At 33.8% G+C, this 21,643-nt stretch overlaps 1 protein-coding gene and 1 long non-coding RNA gene across 2 annotated transcripts in view; one reads left to right on the top strand and one right to left on the bottom strand.

Annotated features, from left to right (window-relative positions):
- Positions 1 to 8,072: 8,072 nt before the first annotated feature.
- LOC130231116 (uncharacterized) lies at positions 8,073 to 10,304 on the bottom strand. Its single transcript, XR_008837995.1, has 2 exons — positions 10,229 to 10,304; positions 8,073 to 8,296 (listed from the first exon to the last, which is right to left on the bottom strand). It is a non-coding gene; the product is annotated as an uncharacterized LOC130231116 (long non-coding RNA).
- A 59-nt stretch (positions 10,305 to 10,363) lies between these two features.
- The window catches only part of angpt4 (angiopoietin 4), a 103,253-nt gene continuing 91,973 nt past the window's right edge, over positions 10,364 to 21,643 (top strand). Inside the window, exon 1 of the mRNA XM_056460536.1 lies at positions 10,364 to 10,676. Within this exon, the coding sequence (XP_056316511.1) occupies positions 10,365 to 10,676 (312 nt within the window). The 5' untranslated portion in view covers position 10,364. The remainder of the gene's footprint in view (positions 10,677 to 21,643) is intronic.

Here is a 21,643-nt window from a genome sequence, read left to right on the forward strand (position 1 = left end):
TAGTACATTGTCTATAATATAATATAATATAATATAATATAATATAATTATAATATAATATAATATAATATAATATAATTATAATATAATATAATATAATATAATATAATATAATATAATATAATATAATTATAATATAATATAATATAATATAATATAATTATAATATAATATAATATAATATAATATAATATAATATAATATAATATAATTATAATATAATATAATATAATATAATATAATATAATATAATATAATATAATATAATATAATATAATATAATATAATTATAATATAATATAATATAATATAATATAATTATAATATAATATAATATAATATAATATAATATAATATAATATAATATAGGCGGCGCAGTAGGTAGTGCTGTCGCCTTACAGCAAGAAGGTTGCTGGTTCGAGCCTCGGCTGGGTCAGTTGGCGTTTCTGTGTGGAGTTTACATGTTCTCCCTGCGTTCTTGTGGGTTTCCTCCGGGTGCTCTGGTTTCCGCCACAGTCCAAAGACATGCGGTATAGGTGAATTGGGAAGGCTAAATTGTCCATAGTGTTTGTATGTGTGTGAAATGAGTGTGTATAGGTTTCCCAGTTATGGGTTGCGGCTGGAAGGGCATCCGCTGCGTAAAACATATGCTGGATAAGTTGACGGTTAATTTTGCTTAGGCGACCCCAGATTAATAAAGGCACTAAGCCGAAAAGAAAATGAATACATAATATAATATAATAAAATATAATAAAATATAATATAATATAATATAATATAATATAATATAATATAATATAATATAATATAATATAATTATAATATAATATAATATAATATAATATAATATAATATAATATAATATAATATAATATAATATAATATAATCATTTTCCTTCGGCTTAGTCCCTATACTAAAAAGGTGTCGCCACAGGAGAATGAACCGACAACTATTCCAGCATATGTTTTACACAGCGGATGCCCTTCCAGCCGCAACAAAGTACTGGAGACATCCATACACACTCATTCACACACATACACTTCAGCCAACTCAGTTTTTTCAATTCACCTATAGCGCATGTCTGTGGGGGAAACTGGAGCACCCAGAGGAAACCCACACCAACACAGGGAGAACATGCAAGACAGTTAATAATTAGTTACCTTTTAATTATTATGTATTTACTTTTCTTGGGCTCCTCAAGGCAGTTGCACAGAAAACCAAATAAAGCAAAAGTAAACATGCATAATATGCCAATAAAATGAAAGTTACTTAAAGAAATCATTATTTTGTATTTAAATAAATTTCAGTTTATAATACAAATACAGTATCTTACAAAGTGAATTTAAAATAGAATCAAATTAAAATGCTTAACAGTGAATAACAGAATGTCAATAATAATTCACAAGAAAATAAAAAGGAAAATAACAGGAAAAGGAAAAGATTTTTTTTATTTATGTATTTTGTATGGTTATCAGATTAACAATAGATTTTCTTTATAATAACATAATATAACATAACATAACATAACATAGCATAGCATAGCATAGCATAGCATAGCATAGCATAGCATAGCATAGCATAGCATAGCATAACATAACATAACAACATAATATAAAATAATATAAAATAATATAAAATAATATAATATAATATAATATAATATATTATAATATTGCAGCACGGTGGCGCAGTGGGTAGCACTCTCACCTCACAGCAAGAAGGTCGCTGGTTCAAGCCTCAGCTGGATCAGTTGGCATTTCTGTGTGGAGTTTGCATGTTCGCATGGGTTTTCTCTTGGTGCGGGTCCGCTGAGTAAAACATATACTGGATAGGTTGGCGGTTTATTCCGCTGTGGCGACCCCAGATTAATAAAGAGACTTAGCCGAAAAGAAAATGAATGAATGACTAATATATTGTAATATAGGGGTGGCACGGTGGCTCAGTAGTTAGCACTGTCACCTCACAGCAAGAAGGTTGCTGGTTTAAGTCTCGGCTGGGCCAGTTGGCTTTTCTGTGTAGAGTTTGCATGTTCATCCCGTGTTGGCGTGAGTTTCCTCTGGGTGCTCTGGTTTCCCCCACAGTCCAAAAACATGCGCTGTAGGTGAATTGGATAAACTAAATTGCCTGTAGTGTATGAGTGTCAATGAGAGTGCGTATGGGTGTTTCCCAGTACTGGGTTGCAACTGAAAGGGTATCCGCTGCGTCAAACATATGCTGGATGAGTTGGCGGTTCATTCCGCTGTGGCGATCCCAGATTAATAAAGGGACTAAGCCGAAGGAAAATGAATGAATAATATAAAATAATATAATATAATATAATATAATATAATATAATATAATATAATATAATTTAATATAATATAATATAATATAATATAATATAATGTAATATAATATAATATAATATAATATAATATAATATAATATAATGTAATGTAATGTAATGTAATATAATGATACAAATGTAAAGTTTAAATAGTATGAAAATGTATTAAATCATATTGCTTATATAATATTTAAAAAAATATATTAATAACGGTGCACACCGTACTGTAGTAAGTGTAGTATTATAATTGAATCCAAAATAAGCTCACATAATAAGAGACAAATATTAAAGTATTATATTTAACTATGAAATAAATCCATTTAGAGTAAAATTAAAATAAAGTGAAATTTCAACATGCAGTGGGAGACGCACAGCAATAAGGTCACTGGTTCGAGCCTCGGCTGGGTCAGTTGGCGTTTCTGTGTGGAGTTTGCATGTTCTCCCTGCGTTCGTGTGGGTTTCCTCTGGGTGCTCCGGTTTCTCCCACAGTCCAAAGACATGCGGTACAGGTGAATTGGGAAGGCTAAATTGTCCGTAGTGTATGAGTGTGAATGAGTGTGTATGGATGTTTCCCAGAGATGGTTTGCAGCTGGAGGGGCAACCGCTGTGTAAAACAAATGCTGGATAAGTTGGCTGTTTATTCTGCTGTGGCAACCCCGGATTAATAAAGGGACTAAGCTGAAAAGAAAATGATTGTATGAATGAATTTCAACACGCAGGTTCAATGATAATTCAATAATTCAAATAATTACGCATTAACTAATCTCAATATTTACTCATTTGTTTATTTAAAAAATGTACAATATTTACTTTATATTAATATATTTAAAATTGCACAAAAAAATCAACGTCCAACCTTTAAAAAATAAATGTTATGTGATATTAGGCAGTTATTCAAAAAGGTAATGATTCGCACTCATCATGTAATTGCTTCGTACTGTTTTTCCTCAGTGTGACAAAGTACGAAGCAATTACTTGATGAGTGCGAATCATTACCTAATAGTTTTGACAAGATTAACGCACCAAAAAAGTTTCTTTAAAAGCCGCGAGCACCCAGGGCAAACTTCATTACTCTACGCACGTAATAAAAGGCAGTGAAACATAAATAAAAACATGTTACATCACTATCTAAACAAACTCAGCAGACACATCAGCCAATCAGAGGACTCAATCAGTGTCCAACGAATCGTATTTGACTATCGATTTAGACTTTCATCACTTTTATCCTTGACCAGAGCTTCAACCCTTTTAATTGACTTGATAAACATATTTCTGGGTGTGAAACAACATATTAGGTTTATTTCTGCAAAACCACGGTTCATTCACGCCTTACATAAGCGCTCCATAAAACGCAAACAATATACACAATTAATGCAATTAAATCCTACGCTTTGAGGGATGACAGGGGGCTCCGTAAATGAACAGCACTGGATCTGTCCGGAAAGATGACCTGGAGTGAGTTTTCAGGGCAGATGATTTCTGACAGGGAGCTGTTTTTCCTCTCCTCTGGTCTGAATTAGGCTCTTTCTGTTGTTGTAAAACAAAAAATTTCTACATTAGGTAACTAAATACAGTCTGGCCCTCCTCACAAACCCAACGGCCCTGACCCGAATCAGGCCCACAGCCAAAGTAATGCTCATAGACACAGCTATTGTATTATATAATGTGACTTTTTCTGATTGAAGGGTAAGTGGTGGCTGATAAATAACATGAACTAACATGAAACGTCAAGATTTAGGTTAAAGTCGTCTGTGTAATGTGTGAGTTGAGATCGGGTGTTGTTTGTGTGACACCTTGACTTACTGTTTAATACATCCTTTGATAAATTGTTTATACCTTAGCGTGGAATGCAAAACATATTTAAAGGATAATTATTTATCTTAATTTATTTATATAAAAAATTTAATAATATAAATTGTATCTATTTATTTATTTATTTATTTGTATTTATTTAATTAATTATATATATATATATATATATATATATATATATATATATATATATATATATATATATATATATATATATATATATATATATATATATATATATATATATATATATATATATTTTACATTTTATTTATTTTTTACATTTGATCTATGTATTTATTTATTTATATATTAATTTATATTTATATTTTATTTAGTTTAATGTTTTATCTGTTTATACCTTGGTGTGAAATGCCAAACATATTTAAAGGATATAAAATGTTTGGTTTTAATTGGCTTATGTCATTCTTTATTTATTTATTTATTTATTTATTTATTTATTTATTTATTTATTTATTTATATTTAAATGTTATTTATTTAAAATGTTATCTATTCATTTATTCATTTATTTGTATTTATTTATTTATTTGTATTTATTTAATTAATTAATTATATATACTTATTTTAAAATTGTATTTATTTTTTACATTTGATCTATGTATTTATTCATTTATATTTATATTTTATTTATTTATTTATAACAGTTTTATCTGTTTATACCTTAGTGTAAAATGCAAAACATATTTAAAGGATATAAAATGTTTAGTTCTAATTGGCTTATGTCTTTCTATATATATTTATTTATTTATATTTAAATTTTATTTATTTAAAATGTTATTTAATTATTTGTATTTATTTATTTTTATTTATTTTATTAGTTATTTATATATATATTTATTTTTTTAATTTTATTTATTTAAATTTTACCTATGCATTTATTTATTTATTCATTCATATATATATATATATATATATATATATATATATATATATATATATATATATATATATATATATATATATATATATATATATATATATATATATAATATGTTACTTATTATTTATTTATTTACATTTTTTTACATTGTATCTATTTATTTGTTTGTTTATTTTATTATTTATTTATATATTCATTTATTGATTTTTTTTTCATTGTTAGATATTTTTGCATGAAGCAGGAAAAAGCCATCCTGGTTGAATAAAATAAATAGTTGATTATGATGAGTAACTAAAATGATAAAATAAAATATACTATTAAATAAATATTTTTACATGCATTATTCATTTTTAATTAATCATTCTTGTACAAATGTCAAATTTTTACTGTTACTTTTGTTTGAAAAAGCTCATTACAAATAAAAAAATGCATTTAAAATATAGATAATATACTAATCTAATAATTCCAATAATACTAATAAAAAATAAGATAATAAACTTATAATAGTGTAGATGATATGCACATTATATACAGTATACTAAAGCATATAAATATGTCTGGGATTTTTGTTTGCTTACTTTTTCATAATGGCCAGTGGTTAGCACTGTCACCTTACAGCAAGAAGGTCGCTGGTTCAAGTCCAGACTGGGTCAGTTGGCATTTCTGTGTGGAGTTTGCATGTTCTCCCTGTGTTGGCGTGGGTTTCCTCCGGGTGCAAGTGTGCATGTGAGAATGTATGGATGTTTTCTCAGTACTAGGTTGCAGCAAGAAGGGCATCCACTGTTTAAAACATATGCTGGATAAGTTGGTGGTTCATTCCTCTGTGGCAAGCCCTGATGACTAAGTTGAAGTAAAATGAATGAATGAACTTTCTTAGATGAAGAAATATAGAAAAAGATCTTTGTTGAACAAGAAAATAAATATTGAGGAGGATGCATTCCCCATAGAAGAAGACTATTGAAGGTAATTAATATGATAAATGATGATGATGATGATTATTATTATTATTTTTATTATTTAATAGTGTTAATAAAATTATATTCCTCACGGTTTCCCACAATTGGCACATTTCATGTCATATAATCTGTATGCTTAAAATGTTAAAGCTAATAAAATATGCATTAATAATAGTTTTAGCATGTTGCACTGCATGTCAGCTGCCCAGTTTTCTCCAATTAAACTCTATAACATTTAATAGCCATTACAATATAGTTGATCCATAGAAATTACAAAGGGTCAGAGTTACATAGATGCTGGAAACAAACCTTGATCCGCACCCTAAAAGTGCTGTGTCAATCCTGCCAAGCCCCTCACATAAAACTGAGTTGGAGGCTCAATAAAACACAGCTACCCTCGAGTGAAGGAGAGCTATGCGCAACGTGTGAAAACAAACAGCAGATCAATCCGGCTGCGCTTTTCCCCAAGGAAAGGTGAATGGCTCCGTGTAAAGTTTCACCTTCAGAAAAGGGCCCTTAAGTTCCAGTGATCGTGAGGATCATTCTGGCATTGGCTCTTTCTCTCGCACACTTCCCATGAGAATGATTTGAGTCAGGGCAAAGAGTCAGTCGCTTTGACCTCAATCCCCAAGAGCACAGCCTCACCACAAACTGAACCAAAATAAGAATTATGTCAAAATAAACAAGTGGGTAAGGGGCATAGTGCATTCAAAAATCTCATGAAAAGCAACATCGGCCCGCTTTCTGAAATAAGCCTGCATAAAAAAGCTTTTACGTAATCTGAAGATGAAGCTGTAATTGTACATCAACTCGAAATGACATTTTTTGCCCATTTCCCATCTTAAAATATGTAGATTTTATTCCGAATGACCACAGATCAACTTACTGTCAAACATTTTGGACGTATCGTGAACATTTGTTATTCGTCTTAAAAGCAGGATTGTGCAAGAATTCAGAAAATCTCTTTAGTGTGTGAATTTACATTTAATTGGCCACACTACACAGGAAGTAGAAATTAAATTTGGAGTGGAATGATCAAATAAGGTATTTACTTTAATGCAATCAAAAGAAATGATGATAATGCATTCTGGGAAATGAAGCTCTCTTCTTTATAGGAATTTATATTTATTTAAAAATACACGCATAAAATATATATATATATATATATATATATATATATATATATATATATATATATATATATATATATATATACAGTTGAATTCAGAATTATTAGCCCCCCTATTTATTTTTTTCCCCAATTTCTGTTTAACGGAGAGAAGATTTCTTTCAACACATTTCTAAAGATAATAGTTTTATCACATTACACAGACCACCTAAAATTAAAAATATATAAATCTGTCAAATAAGCGGCGTTTCATTCCGCTGTGATAAACCAGGGAAAAAGCAGTAGAAAAATGAATGGATGAAATCTGTCAAGTAAATGCATTATTATGTTATTTCTGAATAGGCTGACGCTGGGATTAGATGATTTGAAGCAAATCTATTTGTTGATGGTGTACTACATGCTCAATATATTCACTCAATGTCATTATCTCATTTTTGGCGGAAGTGGCGTTTGGCGGCTTTTGCATATGAACTCTTCATTCATATATATATATATATATATATATATATATATATATATATATATATATATATATATATATATATATATAAATAATATACATATATTTATACAACAGTTCTGTCTGGTTCTTGAATCTGATTGGCTGATAGCCGTGTGATATTCTGCCAGTAACAGCACTTGTCCAGCCTCTTCACCCTTCACCCTTATGTATTACTCTGCCCACGTACAGCCACAAGCAGAGGACACTCTACAGTTTGACATATTGCTGCTGTTGGGCAACATAATGTACTTTTAAGGCTTTTCGTTTGTCGAGTATGTTGTTTAGATTGCAACTATGCAGTTTTTTTATAAGGATGGTGCCTATTTTGAAATATGTATAATTTCTGAGAGACAGCACGTCATCAAGAAGGTTGCTGGTTCAGTTGGGTCAGTTGGCATTTCTGTGTGGAGTTTGCGTGATCTACCAGAAAGACCAGGGAGATAATTATGATATTGAATTACATTTATTGATAAGTTTTTATTTGACAAGAGTATCCTTTAACAAAACGTAGGATTTCTTTGGCGGAGGTCCCATCCGTAGCTTGATTTAAAAGCTTTTAAATCTGGCTATGACTGCCGAGTATGAAGACAGGGGCGGAGCCTTCCCCCCTGGACAGGGCCAACCTGGTGGTGGTGGGGAGGATGGTGGGTGAACGTCTGCGTCAGTACCTGCAACCAAATGAATGAAATGAATGGACAACTTATATATGCCTTGTGTCTCTTGGCTATTCGTTGGAACTAATTGTAATGAGTGACGTGACATTAGGGGCCCTATCATACACACAGCGCAATAAGGTGCAAGACGTGTTTCCAAGACGTGTTGCTAGTTTCAGACCAACGCAACGCTAATTTTTCCATTTTCCGCCATGTTGATTAAATCGCAAATCCATTTGCGCCTCTTTGTAGACTCATGAGTGTTCTTGTCTGGAAAAGAGGTGTGTTAAGGTCTAAAGTCCAGCACAGAGCGCGTTAGTTGTGCGTCGCTTAAACATTGCTTAATATCTTTACAAATGAAAAAGAATTAAAGGATTGAAATGTTACAAAAATATTATTTTCTACATAAGTATAAAAAGCACTGCCTTCATGCCTTCTTCATCTCGGGGGGCTTTTTTTCAGTTTATTCATGACAATTTGCTTTTGTATAATGTTTTTAATATTAGCAGTATAATTTATTATATGCATATTTATATTTGTTTTATTAAAAACAAGCTTAGATTTGTCCACCTGTTGGGTTTTGGACCATATGGGGCATAGAACGTGTGTTTAGAGATAATTCAGTTGTTTGACCACATGTCGTTATTATTGTTCATGTATTCATTTGCTGGAAATTAGAACTGAATTTAGAAATAGTTTTGAAACAAATATTTGCGCTCAACAAACAAAATTAAATATGTAGGCTAATGAATGTCTTCAGTGGAGCGTGTACAACACTGTTTCCTTATCCACAAAAGAGATAGTGAAAGTAAAAGCTGAATGGAGGAGGCTCACTCTTTATCCTCACGCTGCAGATGGTCTGTTTAACTGTTTTCTTGCTAGTGAAGCATTCAGTATTTCCACTTACAAAGTCCACCATGTAAATAGCAACTGAGCCATGGCGCAACACAACTGACTCTTAAAGGGAATGGGAAATGAGACTCTGATTGGTTTATTCTCAAAACACACCCATAACTCAATAAGAAAATAAGCTCAACCCTGTTAGACCATGCACCGTGGCGCAGAACGTATTTTCCCGTCCTTAAAATAGCAAAAGTGGATTCGGACATGCCCTTAATGCTTTTGCGGCCTGCACTTCAGACTTTGTATCTAGACTGTTAAAAATGGAGCCCTAGGTCTTCCTGGTAGAACTACCGCTAAAAACCACATTTGTTCCGTGTTGGCGTGGGTTTCCTCCGGGTGCTCCGGTTTCCCCCACAGTCCAAAGACATGTGGTATGAGTGAATTGAATAAGCTAAATTGACCTTAGTGTATGTGTGTGAATGTAAGAGTGTATGGGTGTTTCCCGCTGTTGGGTTGCAGCTGGAAGGGCCTCCGCTGCGTAAAACATATGCTGGATAGGCAGTTCATTCTGTTGTGAACTCCTGATTAATAAAGGGACTAAGCTGAAAAGAAAATGAATGAATGAATGAATGAATGAATGAATGAATGAATGAACATTCTAAATCCATTCCAAAATGGCCCACAACCTTGCTTATTTCACCAAAGACAACAACTCACTAATCTAGACTGAATTTTAAGTTCACTAACAAGCAAACTCCTTCTCACAATCACTTTTCAGACCATGCAAAGAAAACTCTCTCTTTCTCTCTGTCTTCTCCTGCATGTCCGCGGGGGTGAGGAAACACTGCGGAAGAGACGAGAGACAGAACGTGTGTTAATAGACCTCCCTCAGCCTCCCCCTGCTCCTCCACACACTCCCAGATAAGAGGACAGAGCTCTCTCACTCCACTCATTTCACACACATACACACCGCTCCGGGATAGGAAGCAAACTTCTCCTCTGCTGTTTACTTTTCTCTTGTGTTAAGAGCCTGCAGATTGAGACAGTCACTTAGACGTCTCAGTATCTCCTTCTTATCTATTGCGAGAGTGTGTTTTGGGGTACCTCAAGGGTCAGTGCTCAGTCCCCAGGTCTTTTTCAGGAAAACCAAGCACGGACAAGGAAACGCAGCGTCTTCATCTCCATCCAACCATGTGTTTCTCCATCTACTGAATTGGCGTTTGGCTCTGTTTTTGCTGTCATGAGGCTGGCCAGAAGCGCTTGGCATTTGGCACTGCTGCTGCTGGCGTGGGTCAACCTGGCGAGCTCTGGAAACGGGAACGGTCAAGGGAGACGCGGCGGTGGTGGCGAAAGGCGGAGGAAGCTTCACCGCGTGCAAAACGGGCAGTGCAGCTATACCTTCATCCTGCCCGAGATGGAGAGCTGTCAGGAGCAGATGAGCGGGACCCACGGGGTGCAGCGCGACTCCCCGCCGGCCGACAGCGAGTGGTCTGTTCAGAAGCTGCAGCATCTGGAGACGGCCATGGAAAACAACACGCAGTGGCTGCAGAAGGTGAGAATGACTTCATAATGAAACGCAGGTGGTTGGCAGTGGGACGCTTACACATTTAAAGGGATAGTTCACTTGAAAATAAAGATTGGGTTATCATTTACTCACCTTTTACTTGTTATCTGTTTCTTCTGTTGAATGCAGATGAAGATATTATGAAGAATGCTGAAAATGTGTAATTGTTGGCATCCAAAATGTTTGTTTTGCCTACTATGTAGGTAGTGGTTACAGGTTTTCAGTGCTCTTCAGAATATCTTTGTTGGTGTTCAACAGGAGAAAGAAACTATTTCTCTTTCAGAACTCTTCATTTTTGGGTGAACTATCCCTTTAAGTTGCCCTTTAAACACACATGTTGAGAATGGATGTGTTTTAGATTTGCATACAACTGTTTTAAAAATGTTTAAGCATATTTTTACTGTTGCAATTTGAGCACTGTAAGTGTAGTTTTATATATTTTGTCACAATGTGTGCATCCGCAAGTCACATCGCAAGATATGCAATGTTGAGTTTGAATAATGGTTGACTAGGAGCTACAGAATTGTATTTAATTACTGTATTTATACAGAACTGATCAGATTTATGGAAAAAAAATAATCTTTAGTCTTGTTTCTAGTCTAAATATCTACATTTCAAAGCAAAAACAAACTTATTTTACTTGCCCTACTGACAGATAGTGTTGTTTTGGGTGAAATATCCCTTTAAGTTGCCCTTTAAGCACACGTGTTGGGAATGATTGTGTTTTAGATTTGCATACTACTGTTTTAAAAATGTTTAAGCATATTTTTACTGTTTCAATCTGAGCACTGTAAGTGTAGTTTTATATATTTTGTCACAATGTGTGCATCCGCAAGTCACATTGCAAGATATGCAATGTTGAGTCTGAATAATGGTTGACTAGGAGCTACAGAATTGTATTTAATTACTGTATTTATACAGAACTGATCAGATTTATGGAAAAAAAATAATCTTTAGTCTTGTTTCTAGTCTAAATATCTACATTTCAAAGCAAAAAACAAACTTATTTTACTTGCCCTACTGACAGATAGTGTTGTTTTGGGTGAAATATCCCTTTAAGTTGCCTTTAAGCACACGTGTTGGGAATGATTGTGTTTTAGATTTGCATACTACTGTTTTAAAAATGTTTAAGCATATTTTTACTGTTGCAATCTGAGCACTGTAAGTGTAGTTTTATATATTTTGTCACAATGTGTGCATCCGCAAGTCACATTGCAAGATATGCAATGTTGAGTCTGAATAATGGTTGACTAGGAGCTACAGAATTGTATTTAATTACTGTATTTATACAGAACTGATCAGATTTATGGAAAAAAAAATAATCTTTAGTCTTGTTTCTAGTCTAAATATCTACATTTCAAAGCAAAAACAAACTTATTTTACTTGCCCTACTGACAGATAGTGTTGTTTTGGGTGAAATATCCCTTTAAGTTGCCTTTAAGCACACGTGTTGGGAATGATTGTGTTTTAGATTTGCATACTACTGTTTTAAAAATGTTTAAGCATATTTTTACTGTTGCAATCTGAGCACTGTAAGTGTAGTTTTATGTATTTTGTGATTGTTTTTCTTCAGTTTATTTATGCTTTTGATTTGCATTGAGATCTTAATATCTCCCTAAACTCCTTTTAATATTGAAGATGTTGAGAAAATGACTTTTATTGATATTTCTAATAGTTTAAAGTGATGTATTGTCTGGGTTGGTGTATGTTACAGTACACAAACCTGGTAATAAACTGACATTACTTTTTTACTTAATTACTTAATTTTAGACAATATATAGTTTCAAACTACTTAAATGTCTATAAAAGTCACTTTGTTAAACTGTAGAGTCAAATTTTCAACATCAGAAGTCAACAGAACAGAAATCAAGGTAAATAAGCAGAAAATGGACGTGAATTAGGACTGCATAATATACCGTTTCAGCATCGATATCACAATGTGCGAATCCGCAAGTCACATCGCAAGATATGCAATGTTGAGTCTGAATAATGGTTGACCAGGAGCTACAGAATTGTATTTAAAACTGTATTTATACAGAATTGATCTGATTTATCCAAAAAAAAATTCTTTAGTCTTGTTTCTAGTCTAAGTTTCTACATTTCAAAGCAAAAACAAGATTATTTTACTTGCCCTACTGACATACAGTGTTGTTTGTTTTAAGTAAAAGATTGAAAAGGAAAGAAAAGTTGAAAACAAAACAGTATTTTTACTTGAGCTAAGAATTTTTGACTAGAAATGAGACAAAGTAAGAAAAGCATGTTTGCACTGTGGTTGTTCAGTTCTAGTACCTGAACACTGTTAGACTCTATAGAAAACCAAATCTTCCTTTATCATGTTTTAATGTATGTGTTAAACCTACTATGTAGGTAGTGGTTACAGGTTTTCAGTGCTCTTCAGAATATCTTCTTTGGTGTTCAACAAGAGAAAGAAACTATTTCTCTTTCAGAACTCTTCATTTTTGGGTGAACTATCCCTTTAAGTTGCCCTTTAAACACACGTGTTGGGAATGATTGTGTTTTAGATTTGCAAACAACTGTTTTAAAAATGTTTAAGCATATTTTTACTGTTGCAATCTGAGCACTGTAAGTGTAGTTTTATATATTTTGTGATTGTTTTTCTTCAGTTTATTTATGCTTTTGATTTGCATTGAGATCTTAATCTCCTTAAACTCCTTTTGATATTGAAGATGTTGAGAAAATGACTTTTATTGATATTTCTAATAGTTTGAAGTGATGTATTGTCTGTGTTGGTGTTGTATATTACAGTACACAAACCTGGTAATAAACTGACATTACTTTTTTACTTAGTTCTCTTTAAATTGTTGTTTTTTTTAGACAACAAATAGTTTCAAACTACTTAAATGTCTATAAAAATCACTTTGTTAAACTGTAGAGTCAAATTTTCAACATCAAAAGTCAAATCAAGGTAAATAAGCAGAAAATGGACGTGAATTAGGGCTGCACAATATATCGTTTCAGCATCGATATCACAATGTGTGCATCCGCAAGTCACATCGCAAGATATGCAATGTTGAGTCTGAATAATGGTTGACCAGGAGCTACAGAATTGTATTTAATTACTGTATTTATACAGAATTAATCTGATTTATGCAAAAAAGTTATTTTTTTTTACTTATTTAATTGTACTTAATTTTTGTCTTGCTTCTAGTCTAAATATCTATTTTTCAAAGTAAAAATAAGATTATTTTGCCTCACTGGCAGAAAGTGTTGTTTGTTTTAAGTAAAAACTTGAAAAGAAAAATTGAAAGCAAAGCAATATTTTACTTGAGCTAAGAATTTTTAGATATTTGGACTGGAAACAAGACAAAGCAAAGTAAGAAAAGCATTTTTTTGCACTGTGATTGTTCAGTTTTTAGTACCTGAAAACTGTCAGACTCTATAGAAAACCATCAAATAGTGCTATTCAAGTTATCTTATGACAATATCCCATATTGCAGGAAAATAAAATATCGCAATGTCAGATTTTTCCTATATCGTGCAGCCCTAACGTGAATCACAAAATACGGAAACTGCTAATAAACTGATATTTTTTAAAGTGTGCATTTTACTTCTTAAACCTTCTTAACACACAAATCTAATGCTTCCTCTATCAGGATGTGTTAATGAATGTGTAAAATTTGGTCTTATACAGTGCTCAGCATAATTGAGTACACCCCATTTTGAAAATGAATATTTTTATCAATTTCTCAGTGAATATAGGCAATATATTTTAGTGCATTTAAACAAAACAGATTTATTAAACATATATATTTATTAAAATAATATTTTAGTCACCAAACATATTTAGAAATTGAAAGATAATACAATTAAATTCTATCAAAAAAAAAATTACAAACTCAAAATTTCAACTCAATTTTTTTTCTTCTCTTGATTTTTCACCTTTTTAAAAAATTTGTATTTATTATTTATGTATAACATATACATTTAGGTGTGCTAGTTTTTGGACCGTTATCATAAGTTATTTTGTTAGATAAGCTCCAGATTTGGCTTCAGTACTGACTAATCTAATGTACATGCACAAATATAATATTGCATAGCTTCCTATTAGAAATATGAATTTAAAAGAGAGATTTGTAAGGGGGGTGTACTTATATATGCTGAGCACTGTATATTGTAACAGTAGTGATCAGTGGTTAACATCGTAGTCAGAAATATTTTCAGTTCAATCTATTATTGTCATTTGTCAAAAAAAAATGCAGTCACATATGGGATTAAATTGGTTAAGATTCAACTTGCACGTTAAAGGAGAAAGACGTCTTGAAAGCAATTAGTATTAACTAAATAGAATTAAGGTTAAATTGTTAATAGTGCAATTTTGTTAGTTCACAATGTGGCATACTTATTCTGAAGAACAGTGGAAATGCTTCCCAGATAATACTGCTTTACAAGAAAACAGGTTTGTTTAAAACTAAAGTTCCCATAATTCCCTGTGACAGCACTATAATGCTAAAATAAAACATAATATGTAAATTATTCATCTAGTGCATATTTTGGAGTACTGATAATGAAGAATAAAGTTAGCCAGAAAAAAAGTGTATGTTCATCTAATGCATAACTCGGAGTTCTGATGATGAATAATGGTGGAAAGCTTGCCAGAAAACTCATTTAGCCGCTTTACGAGGTAACAAGGTTGTGCAACAAAACTTCATGTCTCATCATTCTCTTTGGCAGCACTGGACAAGGTTATAATAGTTTGGGATTTTTCATTAGTTTTTATTTCATTTTGACTTTTTGTTTTTAAATTCAGTTAATTTGTTTTTAGAGGTAGATACTAGTTTTTATTAGTTTCTAATTTATTAGTTTTTAATTTTCTAATATACTAATTTGCTTAGTTTTAGTTTTTATTAGTTTCAGTGTTAGTTTTAGGTTTTTTTTTTTGTAAATAAGGAAATTTGTTATGTGCAAGATTTAAAATCATCAGAATAAATATTGTATAATAAAAACTTAACCAAAGATACATTTTTAAAACACGTATTACTATCTACACATTACTACTATCATCTACCCATCCTCAAATTCAAATACAACAGCCCACAAGATGCAGCCCTAAGTACAATATGTGTGCAAGGCTGCTTCTGAGAGTAGATGCACAGTAGTGATGGGAAGTTCAGATTTTATACGTGAACTGGACTGAATGGACGTGCTTACGGCTACCCGAGTTCGATTCCTGGCTTAAGGTCCTTTCCCGATTCTTCCGCTCTTTCTGTTCCCAAAGCTTTCCTGTCTGAAATCTCTACTGTCCTATATCATAATAAAGGTGAAAACCCCTAAAAAAAATACTTATAATAAAAAATATGTAGTCAGCAATCATAATATCAGTCAGTTAAAACATCTCTGTGATCTGAAAAGTTTCTTACAATTAAGTTTTGCAACCCAACTGAAGCTTAATTCATTTTCTTAAATTCCACTACAACTTTCTGTTATGAAATAAACGTACATTTTGCCAGATCCTCTCCTTTAAGCCCTCAGTCTACCCACTGCTGTTTATTCAGTTGTCCAAGTTTGGTTCAGTCAAGCAGTAAGTTGTTTGAGGATAAGTGCTTATTGGAGACGCAAATCGGTTTCAAATGATTCAGATTCATTTTGGTGAACTAGTTCAACCGGTTCACTTTGAAGATCCGGCTAAAAAGAACCATTTGTTCATGATTGAGATCACTAATACAGAAATAAAACCCATTATTGAGCACAAATGTATATTTAAAAAAAAACTATATTTAAAACTACAATAACCTTGGCATCAGTCCGCTACAATACACCATAAGACATAAATTACTCATGTAATACACATCAGTTTGGTCCACCAGCACCAAAAAGTTCTTTTTTCTGAGGTGAGGGACTTACTTTTTGATATCAAATCACTTTTTGTTGTCACAATTATAATTACATCACAAAGCATACATCATTAGAGGTCCACTATGTTTTGTGATGCAATTATAACTTAATTTTGCATGTTCAATCCACTTAAATTTTGGACAACATGAAGGACTTGTGTGGAATCCAGCATTTTTTACAGTGTATAAAGTCTGACTAAATACTAAATTACATCTTTTTTCTTTTTAAAACACATGGAATTACACATTTTACAACCTAATTTATTATTTTTTTACTTTGCCTACAGATTTGATTACACCCCCCCCCCAAACAATCAAATCTGTCCATATATTGTTTTTATATATAGTTGCATCCTGAGTGAATTAAATATAGGTTGTAATGAGTTCATTGTATAAAGTATAGATGGTAACACTTTATTTTGATGGTCCATTTGAGTATTAGTAGACCATCTGCTTAATATCTGCTGATATGCTCCTTTAACAGACATTTAACTGACTATAAGAAACTTTGCAAGTACATGTCAACTTAAACTAACCCTAACCCAACCTAACATTATAATCTAATGAGAATTAGTTGGCATGTAGATGCAATGTAACTTAAATTCAAAAAACGGACCATCAAAAAAAAGTGTGATCATATAAGCTTTTTCAAAAGTACTATATAATTCTCCATATTATTTAAGACCAATATAATTCATAAGGGCAACAAGAGCAGCAAGTGTTTCTAATTAAACCTCTCTTATCGTGATCTGACCTCTTCTTAAACTGAGTCAGGGGTCGCGTCTCTTTCCCGGGGAGGTGCAAGTCGTCTCTCTTTGAGCCGTATTGATTGTCTACTTGGGTGGTGAACTGGACACACACACACACACACACATACAGCAAACTTTCACTCCACACACCGCAGCACTTCATCTATTCATTAGCTCAATTAATGTCACCTAGAAAAGTTCCCTTGAAGTGCCACTCAGGACTTGCATTCTTCACATTGGAGTGGAATAATAAATCACTCTGCAGTCACTTATGCAGATCAAATGCTTCTCCGGTTTTGTCATCTGGCTTCTGTTTAATTGCCACTTCTGTATTATTATCCAAACGAGTGCTTTATTTATTTATTCAGATGTAAAAAGTTCTTCCAGCTCGTTTTGATGTGCTTGTAGTCTATGCACTTAGCTGAAATTGCGAACGGACTAGTGTTAATGGAAATCACACATGACGGGTCCAGAAGCATTGGAGGTCTTGGAAGCTGTCGCCTTTCAGCAAGTTGTGCTTTTTTGGAAAGCGTGCAGTATTGAGCATTCAACCAGATCTTTCTGTCCGGTCTGTTTTGATAAATGCATTTGCGTCGCTAAGATTTACAAAGCCACTCAGCCAACATCTACATCAGTCCAGCTGGCAGCATCTCTATAGAATCTGAAGAAAGGGGTGCGAGTGTTTGCTCTCACCGGTGTTCATTTGCATTACAATGATTTATTTATTAAATTACTCAAAAAAAGTATTAGGTTGAGGAACCAAATTTAAATGAGGGGATTTTCATTATATATATTGCATAAGGGGTAGCATGGTGGCTTAGTGGTTAGCACTGTGGCCTCACAGCAAGAAGGTTGCTGGTTCGAGTCCCGGTTGGGTCAGTTGGCATTTCTGTGTGGAGTTTGCATGTTCTCCTTGTGTTCCCTGTGTTTGTGTGTGTTTCCTCCGGGTGCTCCGGTTTCCCCCACAATCCCCCACAAACCAAACACATGCGCTATAGGTGAGTTGAATAAGCTAAATTGGCTGAAGTGTATGTGTGTGAATGTAAGAGCGAATGGGTGTTTTCCAGTACTGGGTTGTAGCTGGAAGGGCATCCGCTGTGTAAAACATATGCTGGATAAGTCGGCGGTTCATTCCGCTGTGGTGACCCCTGATAAACAAAGAGACTAAGCTGAAGGAAAATGAAGGAATGAATATTGCAAAAGGTAATATGTAATTATTACATTTGAATGCATTACATTTTCAGTGTGTATTAACAATGCATAAATGCTGTTTTAATTATCCTCTAAACATTTATTGCTTGCATTTTTTGCATAGTTTGGTCTACTCTATATGTATTCTCAATGTTGATATATGCACATTTACATAAAAATTTGTTTAAAATAAATTATGAATATAAATAAAATATAATACAATAAATACAATTAATATCAATATAATAAAACATATCCCATTTACATTATTTGGAGAGCATGAATTATGTAGCCAGAGCTATGTATGGCAGCATCTCATCTTTAAAATGAACGCTATTGGGCGGTATGATGCCGCCAGCAGCTTCTGTTACTTATCGCACTACCAACTGACTGCTTACCTCTGTGTGCTGTGAACGCCTTTTTCTAACCCAGGTTCATTCTGAAAACGTACCGCTATATACATTTCTGGAGAGTGCCAAATACGTCACAAGAGGTACTTTTTTTTTGCAGTTTTCGTTTTGGCGCTGTGTGTTGCTTTTTCAGATGTCAAATTTCTCTCACGAGTACCATTCCTGCTGTTCTCACGTAAATTCCCCAGATGCTGATGTCGACTGACTAATCAACTGGCCCACCCTCCTCCTTCCAAACCCATCCAATAACTTTTCCAAAAGCACAGATTACCTCACCAACCCACTTCCCCAAACCCAACCAACAGTTTAAAAAGCAATCCAAGAAAAAAAAACCCTGGCCTGATTTTTACCACGTTTTTAGATTTTACCACATTCTCACCCTGTTATTTACTTGTTTATTTTATTTTTGGCTTCTAATTATTTCTTACCTGCTTTTTGTTCCGTTCTTCGCCAGACTTGAACTTCGTTGTCGTGGTCAACTCCTCTATGCGTCACAAGTCCACCGACATGCATGGCAAGCTAACTGGACAAACTGGTAACAGTGGGAAAGCCATCCACACGGTGGTAAACGTGAAAATGAACGGCGTCATACCGCCCCGTAGTGTTCGTTTTAAAGATGAAATGCTGCCAGTCGTACTTCTGTCTACATTATTTGCAATCTCCAGAAATTTATATAGGGCTAGGTTTTCAAAATAAGCCTATGTTGGCTTTTCTGCTGTTACCAGTTTGCCCAGTAGCTTGCCATGTATGTCAGTGGACTTGAGACGCAGAGAGGCGTTGACCAAGATGACTGGGTTTGAGTCTGGCGAGGAAGGGTTTTGGAAGGCAAAAACAAAAGGCAAAAAATTTATTAAACAATTAAATACCAGGGTGAGAACGGGGTAAGATCTGAAAACATGGTAAAACTCAGGCAAGGGCTTTTTTTTCTGGACTGCTTTTCTGGACTTCTGTTGTTTGTGTTTAGGGAAGAAGGTGATCTGGGGCCTGTTTCAGTAAGGAGGTTCAACCAACAAGTTTAAACTTGAAATCTGAGTTAACTTACAGAGAGATTAAAAACTCAGAACAGCCGAACAGCCGGTTTCAGAACAGCCGATCTGAGTGAGGTCAATCAACTTTGAGTAAACCAACTCAGAGTTAAGCGTGCACACACTGCAGACGCTCTGGAGGTCATTAATAATATAATAATACTGAAACGGTTAAGGCGTTTTAGAATGACCAAAACAACATTTCAGATGGTTTACAGTGTGCTCAGCCTGCTGGTTTGTCCATTCACACACATTTTTCATCATCATCCCTTATAACAAACCTTTTTGTAAGTCACATACTGGAATTTGTTCAGTAAAAGTGTTTCCATCATAGTTTATGCGCATCTTTTCTTATTGAATAAAAGTTTATCCTACTCAGTTATGCGCCTGTTTTTTATGCGTGTTTTCAAAAGTTATGTGCATCATGAAGTTTCCATCTATCGTTTTTTTATGCGCATGTCCAAAATGAGCATTAAAATAGGTGGGTGGAAACGTAAGGCTAAGGCAAGAAATACCGCTTTGTCTTTAAAAAAGGGGAGGAGACTGACAGAAACTCAGAGTTAAGAGAATAAAACCTGCTCCTGACCAGGTTAGGTTCACAGAGTAAGTTACCACGGTAACTGACTCTGAGTTAAAGTTACCTCTCTTTCAGAAACAGGCTTGATTTACCCTGCTTTCTCCAGTTTGAGAAACCTGCCATTTTGAAACGGAAAACTAAGAGTTTTTCTCATTTCAGGGTTAAAATAGTATATAATATTAATAATATGAGTTTTCACTTAGCCTCCTTTCTGAAACGGGCCGCTGGTCACTTGGTGCTTTTGAAAACACTATTGGTTGGTTTAGGGAAGTGGTTGGGTGAGGGTATCGGTTGGTTGGTCAGTCAGTCAACAGGTGGATTTACGTGAGAACAGCAGTCACGAATGGCACTCGCGAGTGAAATTTGAGATCTGAAAAAGCGTACACAGCGGCCTGTGGTGGATTCGCAAAAACAAACAAAAAATAAAGCTCCTGGGACATATTTTGCGATCTCCAGGAATGTATATAAAAACGTATCAATAATGAGCCTGGGTTGCATAAAACTCTTTAAAGTCAGTTAATCTCAATTCTTTTTTAATAAACATATATTTTATAATAAAAAGTATAATGTGAAATGCTCCAAAATGACCCCTAGATGTGCTGGCCTGAATGTTTGGTATTCTCCAAGCTTATTAAAATGCTTTGAGGGCCTGGTACATGTGTTGCTCTTGCTGTATAATTGGGCAAATGTTTATGGAGGAGGAGTGTTTAGTTTACTGGCAAATGACTGAAACTAAACGGATATGCTCTCTTGGATCGCTCCTTCTGCTCAGCCTTACCTGATAACTGCACTGGCTCCATTAACAGGAAGGAGAGGGAGGGTAAGAGGCCACTATATGGACTATAGGAGTCCATGGAAAGCACGAGGAGCCATTTGAAGTCTTTGCTTATTTTCTGTGTAATGGCTGTGGACCAAAGATCTCCCTGGAAAAGAGTTCTTCAAAGGCCAAGGGATTAGAGATTGTACGTCCCATTTAGAGCAGCTTGAGATATGGCAAAGGACCAGACCGTTTGAGTGGGAGCCTCGCTGGATGTAACAAGAAAAAAAATGAAGAGAAAAAAACTTCTCGACTTCAATTCACAGGCTTTTTGGCTTGATCAATTTTGGCTATTTTTAAAATGATGTGCACTTGTTTATTCTTTATGCTTGTC

This window comes from Danio aesculapii, chromosome 6, assembly GCF_903798145.1.
Source record: "Danio aesculapii chromosome 6, fDanAes4.1, whole genome shotgun sequence".
Lineage (NCBI taxonomy): Eukaryota > Metazoa > Chordata > Actinopteri > Cypriniformes > Danionidae > Danio > Danio aesculapii.